Here is a 20,660-nt window from a genome sequence, read left to right on the forward strand (position 1 = left end):
CGTTTTATGTACGTTTATGGGGAAGCAAAACTAGCAACAGTTATAATTTAATATAATAATTTCCTCCTGCGTAATCGCAGCGGAACAGCATTAGGCCACAGCGGCCTGTTCTCAGCTGCCCTTTTTCTTATTATTCCCACATTTCAGACTTCTTTTTATGAGCATCATTGCTCTTTTTTGGTGACGATGGCCACTTTTTTGCGTCTGAAACTTTCACGTGGTACCATCATTGCAGCCAACATTGGTCAGGCTATGGTCAACCTGAAGCTATGGTTAAGTAAGCACTCATCCTTACACAGACAGCTTCACGGAGGCACTGGATTGAACTCTCGATCATTGGCGTGTGAATCACACACCTTACCTCTCGGTCATTGGCGTGTGAATCACACACATCAATAGCATTCGTTATGGCGGCTTGCATGAAAAAAGTTTCCCCTGAAATCGTTTTGCTGTTTTTGTTGGCCTGAAAGACGGAATGGGGCCAAGAATTTGTGTTCTGTTTTTAGTCAAAATATTTTTAGCTTTCAAATTCATTTTGGAAACCTTCAAATTTATTTGACGTTAAGAACTCTTAGGTATTGTTACGACCCCACCTTTGTGTCTTGATAGGGATTAACTATATGCTCAACTGGTTTGTTTTTGTTCAGTCACTTTTGACCGATCGATATATTTGTCGGAGAGAGTTATGAGTGGTGTCATTAGAAAGCCCGTCCAGCATTGAATATAATAAACGGTTTTTTGAATTTTTGGTTACTGTTGATTTATCGAGGCTCAAAGTTTTGTAAATATTTGTGATCGATACATTTATCGCAGGAAATTGTGAGTGGTATCATTAGAAGGCTCGTCAAGCGTAGAATGTGTAATTTAAAAAATTTTCAAAATTTTCGAGGATTTATAGAGGTTTAATTTTTGAACATTTGTTATCTGATGCAATTTCGTTTTCTTTTATCGTCAAGTTTTTTGGCCAAATAATGTATTACGCTAAAGTTTGTGTTAATGGACAGATAAACAACAGCAAGGCAAGTTTTGATCTCATCTTGGATTTTAACTATCAAAAGGATATGGATTGAATGGGGACCTTTTTTTTTACAATTTTGTTAGTCGCCAAGCTGTAAGCTGAGTGGCACTATAATGTGGTGCTCTTGGTTTTTAATTGCTTATTTTAGTACTTAAACGAATTTTGTAGCAATTATACTGAACGGCAAAAGTAAGTTAGCACTCCCTAGTTTTACGAATTAAAAATTCAGTTTTCGAAGTGATATTTTTCCTTGAAATATTACAACGTAAAATCGCTTTGGGAAACAACTTTAACGGCATTGATCCCCTGCACTGGCTCTCTCGTCTACTTATTAAATTTAGATAAAACGCTACGTTCACTTACCAGAAATCCCAAAGTAAAGTTGATGAGCTCATCCAAGTTTCACAGAAATATGAAAGTTGTCACAAGATCACAATTTATTCACATCTTTCGATGGTTTTAATCTTAAAAGTTTGACCCCTGTCATCCCGCCATCAGCAATCCCTCCACTCAACAATCCCATTGTCCTTTTGTCATTTGAACCCGCTCTCATCTAGCCTTCGCAACCGTACCCCCATCGCTTGACCCCCAACACGCACGCGCATCCTCTTTATGTTAGCATCACTAAGCGCCAGCTGGCAACTACCGATGGCAACAGCTCGCTTGTCGTTTGAGAGCAATTAGCTAGATTTAATGTTCTTTTTTCGTTTTACATTTGTTCACACAGCAAAGCTGAAGATGTCAAATTTTCTGAATGACTTCTTCCTCTCACTAACGGCATTTGCCCACCTGACGTCATTTAACTCTCTTTAGCAAATGTTTAGGTCATTTGCGTGATTTTAATCATACGTGAATTAGGTCATTCAATAAAAATGACTTTTGAACTTTAAAATTGTAAAGTTTATATTGAATTAATTTTAGTTCAGAGGAACTCATTTGTGTAATAAAGGTCACTAATCAAAAGGCTTCATGAATTTCAATTCAACAACCCTAATTAGTTTATCGCTCATTTGTTTGAAGTTTTTTGAGCGGCGTCCTTGAGTTTTGCAACCTGTATCTATCTATTGCAATCTCTATAATATGGGACGCAAGTCTTTTGTACTATTCAGGCAATCTGCCGGCTATGTTAGATTTTTCTTGTTTTTTTTCTATCAAATACAGATGAGTACGTTCTCATAATAGGATTATATTTTTGAAAGATCCCGTTTTGGTTTAAATGAGTCTCAATAAACGTTTATTATGTGTTCACGAAATTGCTCATGATTTTTGTGGCTTGGACTGTGTTTTTGTAATTTTCTGATGCGTTCTTAAGTTTTACCTGAATTTATTGTTTGATTTTGCAGTCTTTTGACATAGTCTCATTAAGCGAAGGTCCGACAGGTTTCTTAAAGCGGTTCATGTGAACCTATCTATTACTTTAAATTAATACATAAGTGTTCTTGTGACTTGTGTATTTGATTTAAAAAAACACTTTGAACTCTGACTTTGAAAAAATTTTGAACTCTGACAATTTGTTTTATTTGTCTCAGCTTGTAACATAGTCTCAATTATTGCAGGTCTGATCTTCTTTCTAGTAAAATAAGTCTATTCAGTTTTATGTTTTTCCCATTAGTTTTATGACTGATTCAACAGGTTTTCATTTTTGAGTTTTAGATATTTGCCAAAATTTCACGTAATTGTTATTCTTTTCTGAGGTTATATCGCAACATCAAATAAATTACAGGTCCCATTGAAGCTGAATGGGTGAACAAATGTACATAAAATGTTTTCAGTGAATATTATATGCTTTTTATGGCTCCGACCCTTTTTGTTTTTTGGTTTTTGCGTGTATTTGCTGTTTCTTTATTGTATTATGACATCTTACTATTAATGCGAGATCTCATTGGCTTTGCATGGAAGTAAAAGTGAATATAATAAATACATTCAGTTGATTTCTAGTGCTTTTCATGACTTTGGATTATTTTGTTTTAAAAATGTCAATTGGTCTTTGCCGTACTTTTGTTCTCCTATTCGTCAACTTGTAATTTAGTCGCATTATTTATTAGTCGTATCCTCTTTCTAAGTAATCAAAAACTAATGGGTTATTTTTAAAATTGATTTTTGACTTTGATGCTACAATTAAAAATTTCTATCAAATTTTTCAAGCAAATTTTTGTATATTTTTCCGTAACTCTTATTGTTCTTTTGTGTATTCTCGTCAGATTAACTCATTAATGAAATTTCTCATTGGAGCTCAATTCATGATGAATTGAGCTTACATTATGCGGAGTGAATTTCTAATGATTTTTATGGCAAAGCTGTTTTGCCACAACATTGACAGATCCCAGTGGCTTCATGTGGACGAATATGCTGAACAATTTAAAGCCTCCAGTTGATTGCTAGTACTTTCAATGACTTTAAGATTTTTTTGCAAGAATATATATATATATATATATATATATATATATATATTCATTACATATATATATATATATATATATATATATATATATATTCATTACATTAAGAAATTCGATAAGTGAAAGAATTCAAAATCCATTCAGTTGAAGAAGTGAGTGAACTAAGTTAGCAGTCAAGCGTGAAATATGTGAATTATATAAAGCAAAAAACGTGCTCAAAGGGTAAAGCGAAGTAAGAAAAAGGACAGCGCCTAAATAATAGCCGTTGAGAGGCTGAGGGCGGCTATAAAGCACTAAAGAGCCTTTATTAAATACGTGAAAGAGTTTAAAATCCATTCAGTTGAATCAGTGAGGGAAATAAGCAAGAAGTCAAGCGTGAAAATCGTGACTATGTAAAACGAACAACGTGATCAAAAGGTAAAGCGATTTAAAAAAAGAGAGCGCCTAAATATTAGCCGTTGAGAGGCTGAGGCGGGTATTAACCACTAAAGAGCTCTGTGGCGTTTCACCAGAGAGAGGATAGGTTCTATAGTTAGAACCATTCAAAAGCCGATGAAATAACAAAAGGGGCGAAGTCCAAATATATATATATATATATATATATATATAATATATATATATATGTATATATATATATATATATATATATATATATATTTTTGGACTTCGCCCCTTTTGTTATTTCATCGGCTTTTGAATGGTTCCAACTATAGAACCTATCCTCTCTCTGGTGAAATGCCACAGAGCTCTTAAGTGGTTAATAACCGCCTCAGCCTCTCAACGGCTAATATTTAGGCGCTCTCTTTTTTTGATTCGCTTTACCTTTTGATCACGTTGTTCGTTTTACATAGTCACGATTTTCACGCTTGACTTCTTACTTATTTCCCTCACTGTTTCAACTGAATGGATTTTAAACTCTTTCACGCATTCAATAAAGGCTCTTTAATGGTTTATAGCCGCCCTCAGCCTCTCAACGGCTATTATTTAGGCGCTGTCCTTTTTCTTACTTCGCTTTACCCTTTGTGCACGTTTTTTGTTTAACATAAGTCACAGATTTCACGCTTGACTGCTGACTTAGTTCACTCACTTCTTCAACTGAAGGGATTTTGAATTCTTTCACTTATCGAATTTCTTAATGTAATGAATACGGTCAATGTCAAAAGTGCAAAATCAAAAGAACGGGCTAAACCTATAAAGACCGGTCATTAAGTCATAGTGCATTAGGTTACCGAAGTTCATTAAAGCGATTGCCAGTTGGCATTAGATTTATGCTTAATAGCTTTGAATTTAGAAGCTGAATTAATTTTAGAATCTAACCGAATACGCAGAATTTACACACCATATAAGAACACTGTGACACTTTGAAAAATTCTGTCAATTTCTATCTCGTAATTTTTCTTTGTTTCAATACCAATGTGCGTCAAGAGGATCAACGGTGGCTATTTTCCGGTAGTTTTCCGGCTATGTTTTTCTGTTTTTAGTTTCGTGATTTTGATTCTGCAATTTGCATAAAAAATATTGTGATTTTTTTATGTTTGCCCATAATTCCCTTTTCTGTTGCTTTTTTTGGGGTCCTGCCACATCAACTCGCCAATGAAACGTCCTATTGGAGTTTGACGATGGAGACCAAAGTAAACATTGTTTTCTTCTCCTGTAGTTTTGTGTGAATATTGGAAGGTTTTCTATCCTTTTTTGATAGAAGACTATTAAGCCAAAAATGTGAATAATTGGGCTGGGTACATTGTGTGAATGCACCTTACCGAGCTTCCTTGTCCCTTTTTAAGCTTCCTATATAGATGCGGCTGCTAGATATCTTTTTCAAAGAGAAATATGAGAAATTTGGAATAACGGCCTACAAAATATGAATCGATTATGGGAAAAAACTTATTATTGGATTTCTGAGGAATAAGCCAGAAAACTTTTCTTTTTCTCGTCTGTTTAGAGCTTACGAAAGATAAAGGGTCTCGTGATAGTCATCCATAGTCAAATAAGAGGACTCTTGCGACTCGGTGCGTGGCACAAAATGTCGCAGCAAACATCTCAAGCTCGTGAAACGTTTTGAGGTCCTCTGAGAAATTGCGTTATTTTTTTGATTTTCAATACCTATAAAGAACTTGAGGGAATTTTTCGAAGGGGTTGTTCATTTGATTTGACGCTGGTGTGATCTGGGTACTGAGCTCGTGTAATGAGGGAGGGAACTATTTGCTAGCCTTGCTTTTCTGTTGTTTTATTTTGACCCCCGCGAAATATTGATCTGAAGACGACCTGAGTGCTAGCACCGGAAGTTTCTGTGTGTTAGAAGTTTTCTACAAAAGGAAATTGTGATTTTTTTCTGCTGTTGAGAAGATTTCAGGCTTTTAAAAAAGGTTTGCCTAAGTTTGACAAAAAATTACTAGCATGTGTTTCTATCTCTATTATCTAGCACGCGAGTCTATTTCGCAGCTATTCCGGCAATCTGCCGGCTATTTTAGATCTTTTCTTGTCTTCTTGTCAATTACAGATAAGTCCATTTTCATATTAAGGTTACAGAATTAGAGACAAACTACAGTTCTATAATGCTTTTGCCGTCTTTTTCGGTGTCAGTCAAGATAATTTTTTTGAGGATTATCTATGGTTTTTTTTGTAGAAATCGTTTGAAATGAACTGTTGATCTTTGTATCAGAAATGAACCCGAGGCTTTAAAATTTTGTTTGGATTCTCTTACTGCGCTTGAAATAATTCTATCTGAGGACTTTTATTTCTTCCTTAAATCTTCATAATAATAACTGCTTTCAAAAATGTCACAAAGCTAAAATAGTTCAAGCAGTTGCGCTAAGTCGAGGGGAACTTCTTCTACCATCAGAATGACTCTCGACATCTGAAAAGATGGTTTGACGGGAAGAAGTTAGCAAAAGAAAATTAACGCTCTATCCTTTTTTGTTTCCTAAAAATTTGCCTTTAATTGTGAATTGCCTTCTTATTTTGTTTGATATTTAGCCGCATAAAAAGTCGCTCTTTGCTGAAATTAGTAAGAACCACTTCCCAATTTGAATTTGATGTGGAGCTAAATTACCGAAAATGTTTTTAATTACTGAATATTCGCTGCACTTCTTAGTGAAAACTTCGCATGTATGAGTCAGGTCACAGTAATTTGATATCTGTTTTTTGATTTTCAAAAGTTACTTACTTTGCGAAAGCACAGGTGCGACAGTCTCCTTGATATAATCAACAACCGAATGAGTTTTGGCGAAGTTCAAAGGAGCTATTGTTGTTAATATTGACGTCCTTAAGCAATGTTTCCTTGTGATAAATGATAAAATTTTGTTGTTTCAAAATGAACTAGTCATTTAGAAATATAGAAAACATCGATTAAAATACCTGGTTTTATTGAATTGAAAATTTTGAGATGACTGTCAAACAGCAAAGTAAAAAGTTCTTATTCTGTATCCAAATGGAAAGTTTTTTGAAAAATTGGAGGTAGATTTTTTTGAAAAGATGAGATAGTTGAAAAGATTTCAACTTAATATTTTCTCTAGATTTTCTTAAAAATCATTTTTGAATATCCTTCAATTCAAATTTTCGAAAAGTTTGAAAGTCCAGTAAAGCTACAAGTTTTGATACACTTGAAGAAATTCTTGAATTATCTTTGACTCCTCCGATTTTTTTTGCTTTGTGAAATTAATTACTATATCTGCAAGGAGTTGTGGCTTGAAGCTGTGTTTTAAGTTGAGTAATTCTGAGAAGTAAAATAAGTTAATTTCTCAGTTGATGCCTTCTTTCATACTGTCACATAACTTTAGGTATCACTTTGTTGTCTCTTTTTTATTATAGTTTTCTCGTTATTGGAATTAATTTTAAAGGAATCTGGTGGGCATATTTTTTAATATTAACTATGCCCACGAGAATTTGATTGAAGCAGCAAATGATATAATGTTCACAATTCAGTTAAGTATTTATATTTGCTTGTATGCTTGAGATATATAAAAGACATCAAATTGAGTTCATCTTTTTGGCTGAAATGAAATGTGTTTCGTGTACCAAATTGCAAAAAAAGTTGACAGTTTCAGTTCAATTAAAATCCTAGCGAACTGGAGAAAATGATGTTTTAAAGTGGAGCAATACAGAGAAATCACAAGATAATGTTTTAAAATATTTTTTTTATTTTATCATATTGGGTGGTGCTGTACAGTTCCACTCAATTTGAACTTTTAATCAACTATAAAGAGACCTAATTTTGTTCGGTAAGATTATTTCACGAATTCCGCAACTTCTGTTTTTAGAAACACTTTCCAAAGATTACATTTTGGGCTGTAATTGCCGTGTGAACGTATTTACTAAAATCGAAACTATATGAGCGAAACGTCGTTAGTTCTTTAGACCATTGTTATACACGCTTTTGCCTAACTTTAGCTCAAATTAAAAATCTTAAGTGAGCACGTAAAGAGAAAAGAGTAAATTTAAATTTTTCTGCACTTTTTGTGTCTGTCAAATTTTTCAAGAATTAATTTTGGAAGGTAATTTTTATCCCTATAAATGCTTATTAAGTAAAATATATATTTTCTTCATCGAGTTATCGTTTCAGAGAACTAATAAGAACAATTGTATATTTTCTCCCTTGTTTTTCTCCCTTGTTGAATTTTCCCATATAATAGTGATTTTGAAAACTTTTTGAGATATGTTAAATGACTTATTAACTTTTTTTAAAAAAAGAAGACATACCTTATCGGCCCAATTTTGATCGTAAATTTAAAAAATTGAATGAATGATTGAAACGCGGCTACTAAATTGCCTTAATTTAGTGATTGTCCTGGTAAACTAGAAATTTCCGTCTCTAGATATCCTTTTCATGTTTTCCTTAAAATTTTTTACTTAATCAATTTTTGCTTTGCAGTTTCTCGATTTTGCTTTTGCATAGTGCAATTGACAGCTTGTGCTTTTTTATCAACATCTGTCTTTTGCTGATAATGGGAGAACATAAATTCTAAGTCATGCAGTTGAGTTGCTTTGATTATTTGGAGAGGTTTTTATCGCTAGAGTCAAAGTGTTTCAGGAAATATAAATATACCTTATGCTTTAGGAGTTAAGGTTGTAAAAAAGAGTTTTATGTTCAGCGTTTGAGCTGACTCAAATCGTAGGAAGCCATTTCAATTCGTTTTGGATTGTTTCGAGCTTTTGTTATGTAACACTTTCTTCAAAGGAATCGAAAATTACAGTAATATTGGACCTAATAATTTTGTTACGAGATTTCACTGTTTTGAAGGCATTATGGACCAACGTACGTGTTTTGTGATTATGAAGTTTTCTGCTTCAATGAGCTATCACGTTTATTGTTTACTTCTAAAAGTCTCTAAAAGGCAAACAGTATCTTGACAAAAATGTTCGTTTATCTTTACTACAATTATATTTTAAGTAAAGCTCTTTTTAAAATTGCAAAACAATCTGGTTTGTAAAAAGTTGTGTATTGGTTTGTTTTGTTGAAATGAACTGGATTTTAGCGAGACTGTCGTCTTTCATTCAGCTTCTTTAACAGATCTCAAGTTTTTGCGAATTTCGTAAGTTTGAAGCAAATGTTGGAAGTTCTGGTGTCTTTAAAGAAAGAAAGAATTAATTTCTCCAATGAAAAATATACAAATTACTGCTTAATATGTTGCATTGGAGAGGACAGACAACGGGGCTATAGACGCCCACTTTTCATTCTAACCCCGAGTTGAGTATAAATGAAACAACAATTAATATAATTCGAAAAGAAAAAATTATACAAATTAACACTTTGAGAGATAGGCAATGTGTCACAAAAATTCAAATCTTGCGAGTTCGTGATTGCAAACTAAAAATGAACACTTCAACATATGGCAAAAATTAGCAATTTCGCCGGACATCTTCGCTTCAACGTCTACCGGAATAATTTCTAGGCTTTTCAATTTATGTTATAACTTTGTTGCACGAAATTTGATTGAACAGCGCTTTTTTTGCATAAAGGTTGTTTGAGTAACTTTATTACCGATCCCCTAGTATCCCTTTCTATGGTATAGGGTACTAACAAGTCATTACAAAATTACAAAATATGGAGTGCTTCCGTAATATGTCCTCACATGAATCGGCTCTTTTATGAAATAAATGAACTTCAAATTTTTTTTCTGTAAAAGATAAATAGGCAGAAGCAAAGAGTAACTACAGCAGCCATAGACTAGGACTCCATTTTGAACAATAGGCCTAACGTTTGATTCGTAATACTGTATCAATAGCTTCCTAGGCACAAAATTCCTCAGTCTTGCAATACTGCATTGCTTACTTAACTTCCTTTTAACTTCTTCACTCCAAAAGAAAGCTTGGAATCAACAAGTATTCCTAGATACTTACAAACTGGTTCCTACTTTATTTCCCTCGAGTTAAAACAGAAACTGTCTGACGCATTAGCTGCTAAAGCGACACCCATCTGTACCTTTTTATCTAATTAGAGCACTAATTTGTTTGAATTGAGCCACTTGCTAATATTCTTTAATTCTTTTTCAATTTTAATTACCTGCAAAACCTCAATTGACAAAATAAGAAAAAGAACTCTATTATTTGGTGCATATTCTCTTTTGCACTGTTTCTAATTCATCATAACCATTTATAGTATCAGCTGGACTTCACGTAGCATTTCCGCTGTGAGAAGTTGCCTTGTGCAACATCAGTAATTTTGCGAACTTCCATTTTTTTTCTGGTGAAGTAGTTTTATTTCACCCAGGGTTTTTTAAATTTTTATCCATTGAAATCACGTTTTTCAACATTTCATTTAAATGTTCTCAATCTTTGATATTTAGCCATTTGAGCTTAAATTAAATTTAGAATTCCAGATGACATCAACTTCAAAAGAAATCACATACAGGCACAATATGTCAGCTAAGGACCAGCAACATACATTTGTCCTTCTAGTTTGGCCCTTCTCAAACAATAGTAACTTCATGATACAAAAATATTTTATATTTATCTAAAAAGCGAAAAGGGCAGGATGCGAAATTTCAAAAGCTGAAATTAAATAAGCTGGAATTATCAAATTATCAACAGAACTAATACACGTAGAATACCAAATAAAAATAAACTGCGAAAAAATCGGAGTTTTCAGCATCTTTTATACTGTAGTTCCTTAAATACGCTGTTGACGTGATTCGTTGAATATTTTCAATTTCTCATATATTTTGGCAATAGATTACTAAGTTGGCTTACGTCTGGCTTCCTTAATAAAAGTTAGCAGAAGCGTATTCGTTTTTTTACTAATCTCTGAATGTACGACACCAAAAGCCATGTTCTTGTGTATATGTTATTAAAGAAATCTGTTTTGTTCACCGATTCATGGGAGTTTCTTCAGACTCGCGATTATTTGTGAACTCATGGACTGCTTTATTTCTTCAGTTAATCCGAGCGTTTGCTTTTAAAAGCCTTTTCCGGTCCAAGGAGTCAGAATTTAATCGGCGAAGGGTGAAATTCATTAGTTTGTTATAGGTTATAAAAATAGCCTTATAAGGATAGCTCGAGTAGGCGATGTTTGCCAATTTCATATTTTTGACACTGCTCTGGATTTTGTTCGATGTTCCGAGTTCCACCACAGCTAGAATTTCGTTTTAAGGTAGGTTTACAAACTTTTCGCAGTTCAGTGTGGCTCAAAATTTGCACAAGTATCTGCTCAATTTCATTTGTTCAGACCTTATTTAACTGTACTGGATGTAGCTCGAAGACTTGAATTGTGTAAAATTTATGTAAAAACACAATGTTACCTTGATCTATGTAACTATTCACCCCAAGATTAAGGAATTGCGTTTGAGAAACAAAAATACTTCAATGCTTTTGAGTTATCTCTACAAAATAAAAGCCGAGACAAATAAATGTTCACGCTTTGTTCATCTTTCACCGGTTACTACCGGTTTTTGAACGGTTAGTAATAAAGAAAGATTTAGTTTCGCCAAGTTAAAGAGTAGCCAGTAAATACTGCATTTGAGGGGACGGAAAAGATTTTCAGTCAGCTCTCGAGTCACTCTTTTACCGATTTACCGGGTCCAGAAAGGAAGCATGGTAATGAGCAGTCTGATATTCTGACGTGCTCAATTATCAAAAGGTGCACTGAAATCGGTGTCCTAATATGTCCTTTAAACATTTATGTTTATTCTAAAGGCATGTTTGCTTTAACTTTTTGGTTATATTATTAATTTACATGTTTGGAGATTTTAAAAAATAATTATATATAGTCATCTCTCAAATACAACTTTAGTACCAGTATTCATTTCGGGGGGCCTTGAATAATTGCGAAAGTAACCACATTCTAGTGTGTGATGTGGTTCGCAGGACGTTAATTCTCCAACATAGTTTGAATATTTTATTCTGTTGGTTGTTATGATTTGCATCTGCGCATGAAATAAGGACTCGGAAATTTTAAGTATGAAAAAATGAGTATTTTTTGCTTAAGAAAATTGCTGTTGATCTAAAACGAATTTCTTGTCAGAAGCAGAATTTTATTGAACGCGACAGTTAGTATATAGAATTCTATTATTCATTGCTCTTGTAAACAACAGCAACATGTAATCCAAAATTTTCTTAATTTCTGTCAAATGAAATTTATAGCAACTATATTAGTCATGTGGTCCTTTTAAGCGATTTTTCGTTTTACAGATTATTCGTCGGACCCTTTTAACTTTTCTTCCCCAAAGGTGGGATAAACAGGTACCCCCGTCAACCCTCCTCTGGGTGATTTGTACCCCATCGCTTGTACCCCATCGCATAAACTATGTTTTCATTAAAGAGCTGAACATCTAAAGGAAACCATGATTACCTCTTGAAAAAAATTGAAACTTAGCTCAAAAGATAAACTCAGCTCTATGAAAAGTCACTGGTCAGAAACTTCTACATGCTAAATTTGCGTCCCGTTTTATCTTGGTGAGACTTTGCTCAGTTTTTCCACAAAGGCTATTAGTTAGCTGGGCGCCGAAGGTTGGAATGTCGTCAAAAACTCATCTTCTTGTAAGGGTCAAAGCAAGCAATGTTTGTTTATACGAACTGCGAACAGTTTTCGCTTTGCTTGAAATGTATTAGCTTCCTGAATTTCGAACTACTGCTCGAAAAATTAAGCTTATAATGTTTTACAAGACTAATTCGTTGAAGCCTGAGCATGTAATACAAGTTTGAAGGAAAACAATTATTGTCATCTCTTATTTACGAGCTAAGGAGGGGAACTCTGTAGACTGAATAAGAAAATGACGCCCTCATAGCGGATAAAGTCGAAGTTTTCATTTTAAAGTCAGTTAGTTTTTTCAATAATTTAAATGAGTTGTTAACGTTGTTTGAAATAGCGGGTGTGCGTGCAAAAGGTTGACATAAATATTGTTTGGTTGGGCAATTGTTTCAAAGGACAACTTCCCTTGACTTACGTGCCCGTAAAGTTTTTAATTCAAAAATATTTTAACGAAGTCGTTGTCCGTGGTTTAACAATTACCTCAAGAATTTGGAATAAAAGAGACTGCGTTGCACAAAAACTTCTTATTGTTTATTAGCTTCCGTCAGCCTCTCAACGATCTATTTTTTAGGCGCTCTTTAAAATTTTAAGTATTTGGATCGAACTGGTGTGCTGTCTTTTTTTAAGTTCTCAATTTTTCGACTTATTCACGTCAATGAGAAGTTAAATTGGTGTTGTGATTTCAGACACGCTGAACTAGTAAAAGGAGTGAAAATATAGTAGGTGTGATGCCTGATTTTTTTTTCAAATTACCTTTAAATTGGAGTGAGAAATTTGTGTTTGAAATAGGTTTCTGTTTTTCAGAGGGAATTTATTTTTCACGTGCGTCAATTTGTCTTGTTTTGAGCGTTTCTTCTCTTGAGTGCTTTTAAAATTATACTATGCGTTTGTAATTGAGCCTATTTGCAATTGCTTGATTTCATTATTGTGCAGCTGCAGCTTTTTATGACTTTAACTTAGTTTGTAATCATAAAACATTGGTGAATATTTGAATTTTCATCCTTTTAAAATATTACTCATGTTCTATCACTAAGTATTATGAATAACAGGTTTTCAATTTATTTTTGCGCATATAGGGTCATAAGTTTTTTTTCAGTCCTTAGGTATTTCACTTCTTTGGATTGTAATTGCAGACAAGTCCTGCTTTGTTCTTTTTAATTCGTTTAACATTTGATCACGTTTTTCGTTTCATATAAGTCATGCTTTTGACGTTTGACTCCTGATTTACCTCACTGTCTGCTTCAACTGAATGATTTTAAATTCCTTCACGCATTGAATTACGCGAGGTAGTGAATATGGTCATTTTCAAGAGAAAGAAATGGAAAGAACTGGTATAAAACCGATAAAGCCCTGTCATTAAGTTTTAGTGCATTAGGTTATCAAAGTTCACTACAGCGATTGCTAGCTGACATTAGTGTTACGCTTACTAGTTTTCAGTGTAGAAGCTGAATAAATTATATTTTTAAAATCTACCTGAAACTGGCCACCAAATAAGAACAATTTTTGACACTTAAAAACGGTCAATTTCTATTTCCTTTTGTGCTGTCAACGGCGTTTCCCGTCAAATTGCTGACAGTTTTAATGATTCACTTGAATTGCGAATTTTTGTGGATTTAGGAAATTCATTCAGTGGAATTGGCAGAAGATTACGAAAAGGCTTTGATATCATCAGTCGAAATGAAGTTGATCCTAAAATTTTTCACAATCTACACACAAGTTACATCCTTATTTTCAGCTTAAAATACAGTTAACCAGCTATGAAACTAGACTGGTATACAATTTGTCTACTTTTTATTGAAAACCTACTTTTCTGCATTGGCTCTAATACTTCAGGTTATTTCAAAATGAAAGATTTTTTTTCCGCTGTATTGAAGTTTGATATTAATAACCGTCGAAAAATATCGAATCGTTCGTACGTAAATAAGACAATTGAAAAAGTGACATACAGTTAGTACTTCAAACCTAACTAAGAAGTTTCAATGCTCCTTCAAAATAGCAAGGTTTGTTCTGCTCCAAAAACTAAATGAACAGTTGAACTTCTTTACAATATCGAGGTGTTGAACTACTCATGGGTCTTTCAGTTTCTATTATGCTATCATTAGTGTTGATACAATTGCCAGAACCCACTCGTTAGCTCTAACTCCAAGGACATCTTTTTACTCTGATTCTGTTTTAGGGAAAAGTGTTTTAACCTTCGTTTACTTATAGAGCGTGCCTCGTGTTCCTACTTAGGCGATGTAAGTAGCCTCCTAACCATTTGGGGTATCTCAAGCCAATTGTTGTTACATGACAGCAGGTGCCTCCGTTTTGGTTTTCGAAAGTAGTGATCAAACTTGTAAAAAGTTCCAATTTTGGCACTACTTTGTAGGATGCTTTTTACCACTTTCAATGTATATGAAACACCCACACGTTCTCCCATAAGTTGTGATAATATCGGTGCTGTTTTCCTTGAACCAATTTCATTAAGTTTATTGTACAGTTTAGGATGACACAATTTGTAAATTTCTAATTTTCTGAAAGTGCAAGTGTGCTCGTTTGGCAGCCTCTTCTCCATTGTTGTTCGCAGTGCTGGAGAAATTGTTTGTTTCATTTAATTTTTGTCCATGCACCTAATGTACTGTTAATGTGAGTTCGAGCCTTTCGCAACTAGGCTAATTTGATATTTCTTTGCACACCATTTTGCAACCCTTTTCAGGGAATTTAAATTTCCTACAAGAAGACAGTATACTTGCCAAATTTGTTTTAGACAAAGCATAATACCTCGCCATTGAGTTTTGATTGATTTTAAGTACATCACCGTTTTTCATAAAAATTTAAAATATTTAATATATTTTTTCCGCCTAAAAATGTGTCTTTGTTTCGGCTCTAGGGCTTTACTTTACTGGCTCATTAATAACACAATACTAGGGGGGAAATGTATTGTTTAGTGAAAAAAAATTCAACGTGCACAGGACATGGAAAATAAGAATATATAGGGAGACATTCGTTTGTAAGAGTTCACTCCTGGAGATATCATTTCACTGTTCGGAAATTTAAACTGATTATAAAAGAATCGCTGATGAACCGGAAATAAGCTGTCATGAAGAAAAACTTGATTTTTTTTCAACAGAACTACCAAGTTGTTTAAATTCTACAGCAGCGAGAGATGAAATTTTGTACCAAAATTAAACAGAATTGTGCATTTCCCTAAGTAGTTTTTTGAGTGAGGCTAAATCGAAAAATTGTAAAAAAAAAATTTTTCATCATAAAGCTTTGTATAATTTAATTCCTCGTACATAGTTTAACTTCTGTCTTAGTGATTACTTTCGAATGAAGTTGGAGCCGTTATTGTCGAGTGTATCTTTTGTATGTTCTATAATTGTTGTTTTTGTTCTAGAATGTTTTTTGCCCTAGCTCAACCTTTTTTGTGCTCGCTATTTAGCTAGTTTGGGAAATTGGCAAAATGCGAGGGCATTAAAACTATGTAGCTGTGTTAGCTTTTTTGGACCCTGAGTTGATCACTGCGGATTTTTCCAACTTTTACCAATTGGTGAGCTTTGGGATCTCGCCAAATGCAACGATCAAAAACCGATAAATTGAACTTTTGATCATTTTTTCTATATCGAGAAAAGATATCTGTTAGCCAGCGTTGTCTGAAGCAAAAATGCTCTCAATGCTTATTTTCTCACCAGGTCGCTCAAACAATTGGACAGTTATTGTAATTTACGATGTAGCTCAGATTAGTTGTTTCAAATAAAAGTGGTATTAGGTTTTAAGGGTGTTATAGAGAAGGGTTTTGCCATATAATGTGTCTGTTTGGCTCAGAAGATTGAGTTCAGCTGCCTCTTAATTTTTAATTTTCTCGAAAAAGAAATGTACAATGATTGATCAAGTTTCTTAATATGGTTTTAACTCGATTGTTTTCTCTATTAATTGATGCTATTTGATATCAAATGTTTTCATCTGCGTAACGATAAATCCAAAATTATGAGTGATTTTTTCGCGATTCGTTTGGTTTTTATTATTTTGGGAGTTTTAGGCTGAGAAAGGTTTCACATAGCATATTCTAATGAGGATGTTTTGGTCTTGGATAGTCTTAGCGTCTCTTTTTGGCTTCTTATTGTGACACGCTTTTCATATTATAAGTTACATACTGGTATTTATTTGAAATGCGCGTTTGTTGAATTCTTTTGATAGAAATTCCGCATTAAAATCATAAATTGACAATTGCAGATTCATTTTTTAATGCCAAATCTTTTCAGAGGCGGATGGATTCCAAATTGGCGCCTCCAAAATATCAACGGTTGTTGAGCCACAACTCCAAGCGGCGTCTTCAGTATCAACTGAGTGAAGCCATCACTCCTTTTGTCAGCTCAACATTCATCGACTTCGAAGATGAGCGCGAGTATCTGGTCAAGAAAATATTCCCACAGTTGAACTTATTATGTGTAGAGAAAGGGTCAAGGTTTGAGCCCCTTGATCTGAGATGGGGAATAAGTGAGGCACAAAGGGAAAAGGGACACTTGATACAGAGCTGTCTTGATTACGTGAGGCATTGTAGTCCCTACTTCATCTGCCTATTGGGCGAGAGATATGGCTCCCATAGAGATCCTAAAAGTGATTTGTTGCCTAGAAGGTGAGCATTTATTGACCTAGATTTTGGAATTCAGCATTTTTGTCCTAAGATAGGATAGCTAGATCAGTTGAAACTGTGAAACTTCATCTTGAGAGTGTTATGATTATTTTGAATTAACAGAACTTGCAGATCTTTGTAAAAATCAATTATGCTTTAACTCAAGTTTTTCCTTCTCTTATTTGATATCTATGAGTAGTTTTCAATGTAATATCTGTATACTTTTTCTACGGAGACCTCTTGATCAACTTAAGGTTTTATAGTATGTAGCGAAATAAATTGAGTTGCCCTCAAGCAACATTTGTAGCAGTTATTTTAGTCATGTTGATATTTGCGCAAGTTTTCGCAACAATTTTTGGTCCGAAGATAATTGTCTTTTTTGTCTTGAGAAATCTGATTAAATAGTAGAGTCCGAGACTATTAACTTCCGAGGAGACAGCTCCATATTAATAATTGCTCTCAAACGAAGCTTGTAGCAATTATATTAGTCATGTCGGCCTTTTTCGATTTTTCGCTTGGACGATTTTTTGTCTGACGCATTTAACTTTTCGTCCTCAAAAACGGGATAAACAGGTAGCACCCAGCGGGCATTAAGCTCTCTTAAAGCCTTTCAGCTCACTAGTCTCCAAGTAAGCGATTCACCGAAACTTGGAGACTTACACTTATGATGTGAAGGGTGAACCCCACACACACAACCCCCACCCCCCCCCCCCAACATCAGCCCCCCTCTCACTTCACCACCAATTCGCACCCCTGCACATCTTTCCGGCCGTAAGAGACCCATGCAGCCAAAAACCGCTGTTTGACCAAAAAATTCGAAAAAAATCAATTTGCTTTTTTGTTCTCAAAATTTTGTTGAAAATCTTTTTAATCCGTCTCTCTGTTGTCTGCTGATTAAAAATTAATGTTAGAATCAATATTTTTCTGTATAAAATTTTGGGTAAACGTTTTTTGAGTAAAGAAGAGACTTCGGTCAATTTAGAGCTCTCAAAATAGCAAAAATCAACTTTGAATATATTAAACTAAAAGCAGAGTTGTTTTTGCAAATATTTCTTGTTTTATTAGGACTAACTATTTCAGTTTTTTTTTCAAAATCGCGGAGACATATGAAAAACGGTTTCATGGAATGAAGAACTAATCAACCAAAATCATTAGTGAAAAGTAAGAAATCAAATTCTTTCTATACCCTATTTTGTCAGAGCTGATCGTTCGGACTAGCCTGCTCCACTACAACGGAATTCAGAAGTGTTTAAGAGTTAGTGAGTTTATGGATCACCAGCTTAAAAAACTTAATACAAATGTTCTTTTTTGAAATTTAGAAGAGCTTTTATGGACAGCCCTTAATTTCCCCTTTCATTTTAGACACAAGTAGCCGCAGAAAGCAACGTTAAATTAAATATAATTACATATGTGCTACAATTTGTGGTTTTAAACGTTTAAAACCGAAATTGTGTTTATTTAATTTAGATTGTAGCACATTTACTTAAGAAACGAATAAGCCCATGATGCTCATGAAACATCGAAAATCACAAAAAACTTTCGGAAAGCTTCCATAAAGGTTCATTTCAAATTTTAGTGTCAATTTTACAATCATAGATTAAAATTGCCTCAATAAGTCCATGCCTATTTGTTTCCGATAAAACAAACAAGATTTAAACTAAGAGTGGCAAACCATGTTTAAAAGTCAAAAAGGAAATTGAATTTTTTTTGATTCGGAGATTTTGTTTGTGTTTGTGTGTGTGAGTGCAAGTATGTTGGTTTACGTATGCGTGTTTTGGTGTATACCGTGTGTAGTTTGCGTGTTTGAGAGAGATAAAGGAGAGTTAGTATGAGAGAGATATTTCCTTCAAATGTTGGACACAATTAGAAGGCAGAATGCAAAAACTGTCAAAGCATTAAAAAATTGGAAAAATTACCGTGTTTCAAATCCGGGCTTTTTAATAAGTTCCAAATCAAAATTGTGTTTTTAAATCTAGCTGTTAATTCATCTGCGAGATCTTTAAGAACTAATTGTTCTATTACGTTCATGAAATATCCAAATTTACAGACAGAAGTTTTTTGGAAAACTTCAAAAAGTTTTGTTTCAAAGTTTAGTGCCAAAATTGTGAGTGCTGATACCTTTGCATCAAAAAGTCCACACCTAGTCAGTTAGAAAAACAAAGATGACCTAAATAAACTATGACGAACCTTGAGTAGAAAGCAGTCGCCCAAAGATAATTTTTTGGTGCTGTGGTTTGTATGTGTTTGTTTGTTTGTGTAATGTTTTTGGTGTGTGTGTGTGCTTGTATGGTTGTCTTTGTCTTTCAAATTGTATACACTTATCGTTCTAAAATATGTTTGAGTTTTCGCTTTTGTCGGCCGAAAAAAGTTGGAATGTTTTTGATTCAAACAGTACAAGTAGTTTTCTCCAATGCAAATAAGTTGCTTTCGGGTACTCCCAACGGTTTCTCTGATAGAAATTAATGGTTGTTTTTGCAAACTTGAGAGGTATATTGGAGCATACTGTGCTTCGTACAGACTTGCACGAACCATTTTTTAAATATTGTTATAGTCTTCAAAGCGTCTCCGAGACTCTGCTTTTAATGTTTTTTAGCTAAGGTTTATCGATTGGGAAGTTTTCACCTTTTTGGACATCGAGCATTTTTCTGTAGGATAACGAGTGCTCTCTCATAAAGTTCGAAGCAAATGTTCCAGTCGTGTGGTTTTATGAAAGAGTTTTGCTGGACCGCGTTAACTCCACCATTCATTAAATCTTTCTTGACGTCCAGCTTTTCGCATGATATAAATTGTTCTCTCATTCAAAATTTTATGCAGCTGTACTGCTAAAACTGTGACTGTGTACTACCAAGAGCCAGATAAAAAATTGTAAAAATTGGTTTCATTTCTTCAAATCCTACTGATGTCATTTTATAGTGTCTTTTCCGCCTGCTTCTGATGATTAATTTGAACATGAGTCTAATATTCCTGCTCTTAAATCTCAGCAAGAGCAATGATTAATCGGAATGAAGAAGTTATGCATCAAAGTTGCACCGGTACTGTGGGAAATTTATAATTTCAAATGTCCAGATCGCAATTTTGCATTCGATTACATCATTGTTTTGAATTGTCTGCTTTTATGAGCAATATCAATTTCTTTATAGGTTTTTTAAACTGCAGTGAATGTGAATTTTTATATTGAGGTGAAAGGGGCATTTCTGGGATTTTTCATTCATCTTTTCATTTTTCCGCTTATTGTTAAGGCATCTGGCCTAAATTTTCTGATTTTTCCGCTTATTTTTAGTTTTTAAGGCATCTGGCTAAAATTTTCTGATTTTTTAAAAACAAATTAGTGAAGGTGGGAACATTTTTGGTTAATTTCTGCCTACGCACAGGACTTCATTCGGTTTATATTATTGAGAATTCTGTGTGCAATTTTTAATTGCTCTTGAACGAAGTTCGTAGCAATTATTGTAAACGTGATGGTCTTTTTTATGCAAAATGTTCGCTTGACCGTTTTGACTTTTCGAGTGACTTTTACGCCCTCTACTTTTTGCGTTTCGCGTGATCTAAAATTGTCTCTGTAATCTCATTTCAAGCAGCTGATCTCAATTGGCGGCAATTTAATACTAAAAGTCAACTGAAAAGTGCGCCGAAACTGGTGCCATTTTTCACTTTAAATCTTAATAG

The 20,660-nt window shown here is 34.0% G+C and overlaps 1 protein-coding gene across 1 annotated transcript in view; it reads left to right on the forward strand.

Annotated features, from left to right (window-relative positions):
- The first annotated feature begins 16,627 nt into the window (after positions 1-16,627).
- The window catches only part of LOC142340261 (tetratricopeptide repeat protein 41-like), a 79,171-nt gene continuing 75,138 nt past the window's right edge, over positions 16,628-20,660 (forward strand). The window contains exon 1 of the mRNA XM_075390860.1: positions 16,628-16,997. Within this exon, the coding sequence (XP_075246975.1) occupies positions 16,630-16,997 (368 nt within the window). The 5' untranslated portion in view covers positions 16,628-16,629. The remainder of the gene's footprint in view (positions 16,998-20,660) is intronic.

This window comes from Convolutriloba macropyga, chromosome 1 (assembly GCF_964194025.1).
Source record: "Convolutriloba macropyga chromosome 1, txConMacr16.3, whole genome shotgun sequence".
NCBI lineage: Eukaryota > Metazoa > Xenacoelomorpha > Acoela > Convolutidae > Convolutriloba > Convolutriloba macropyga.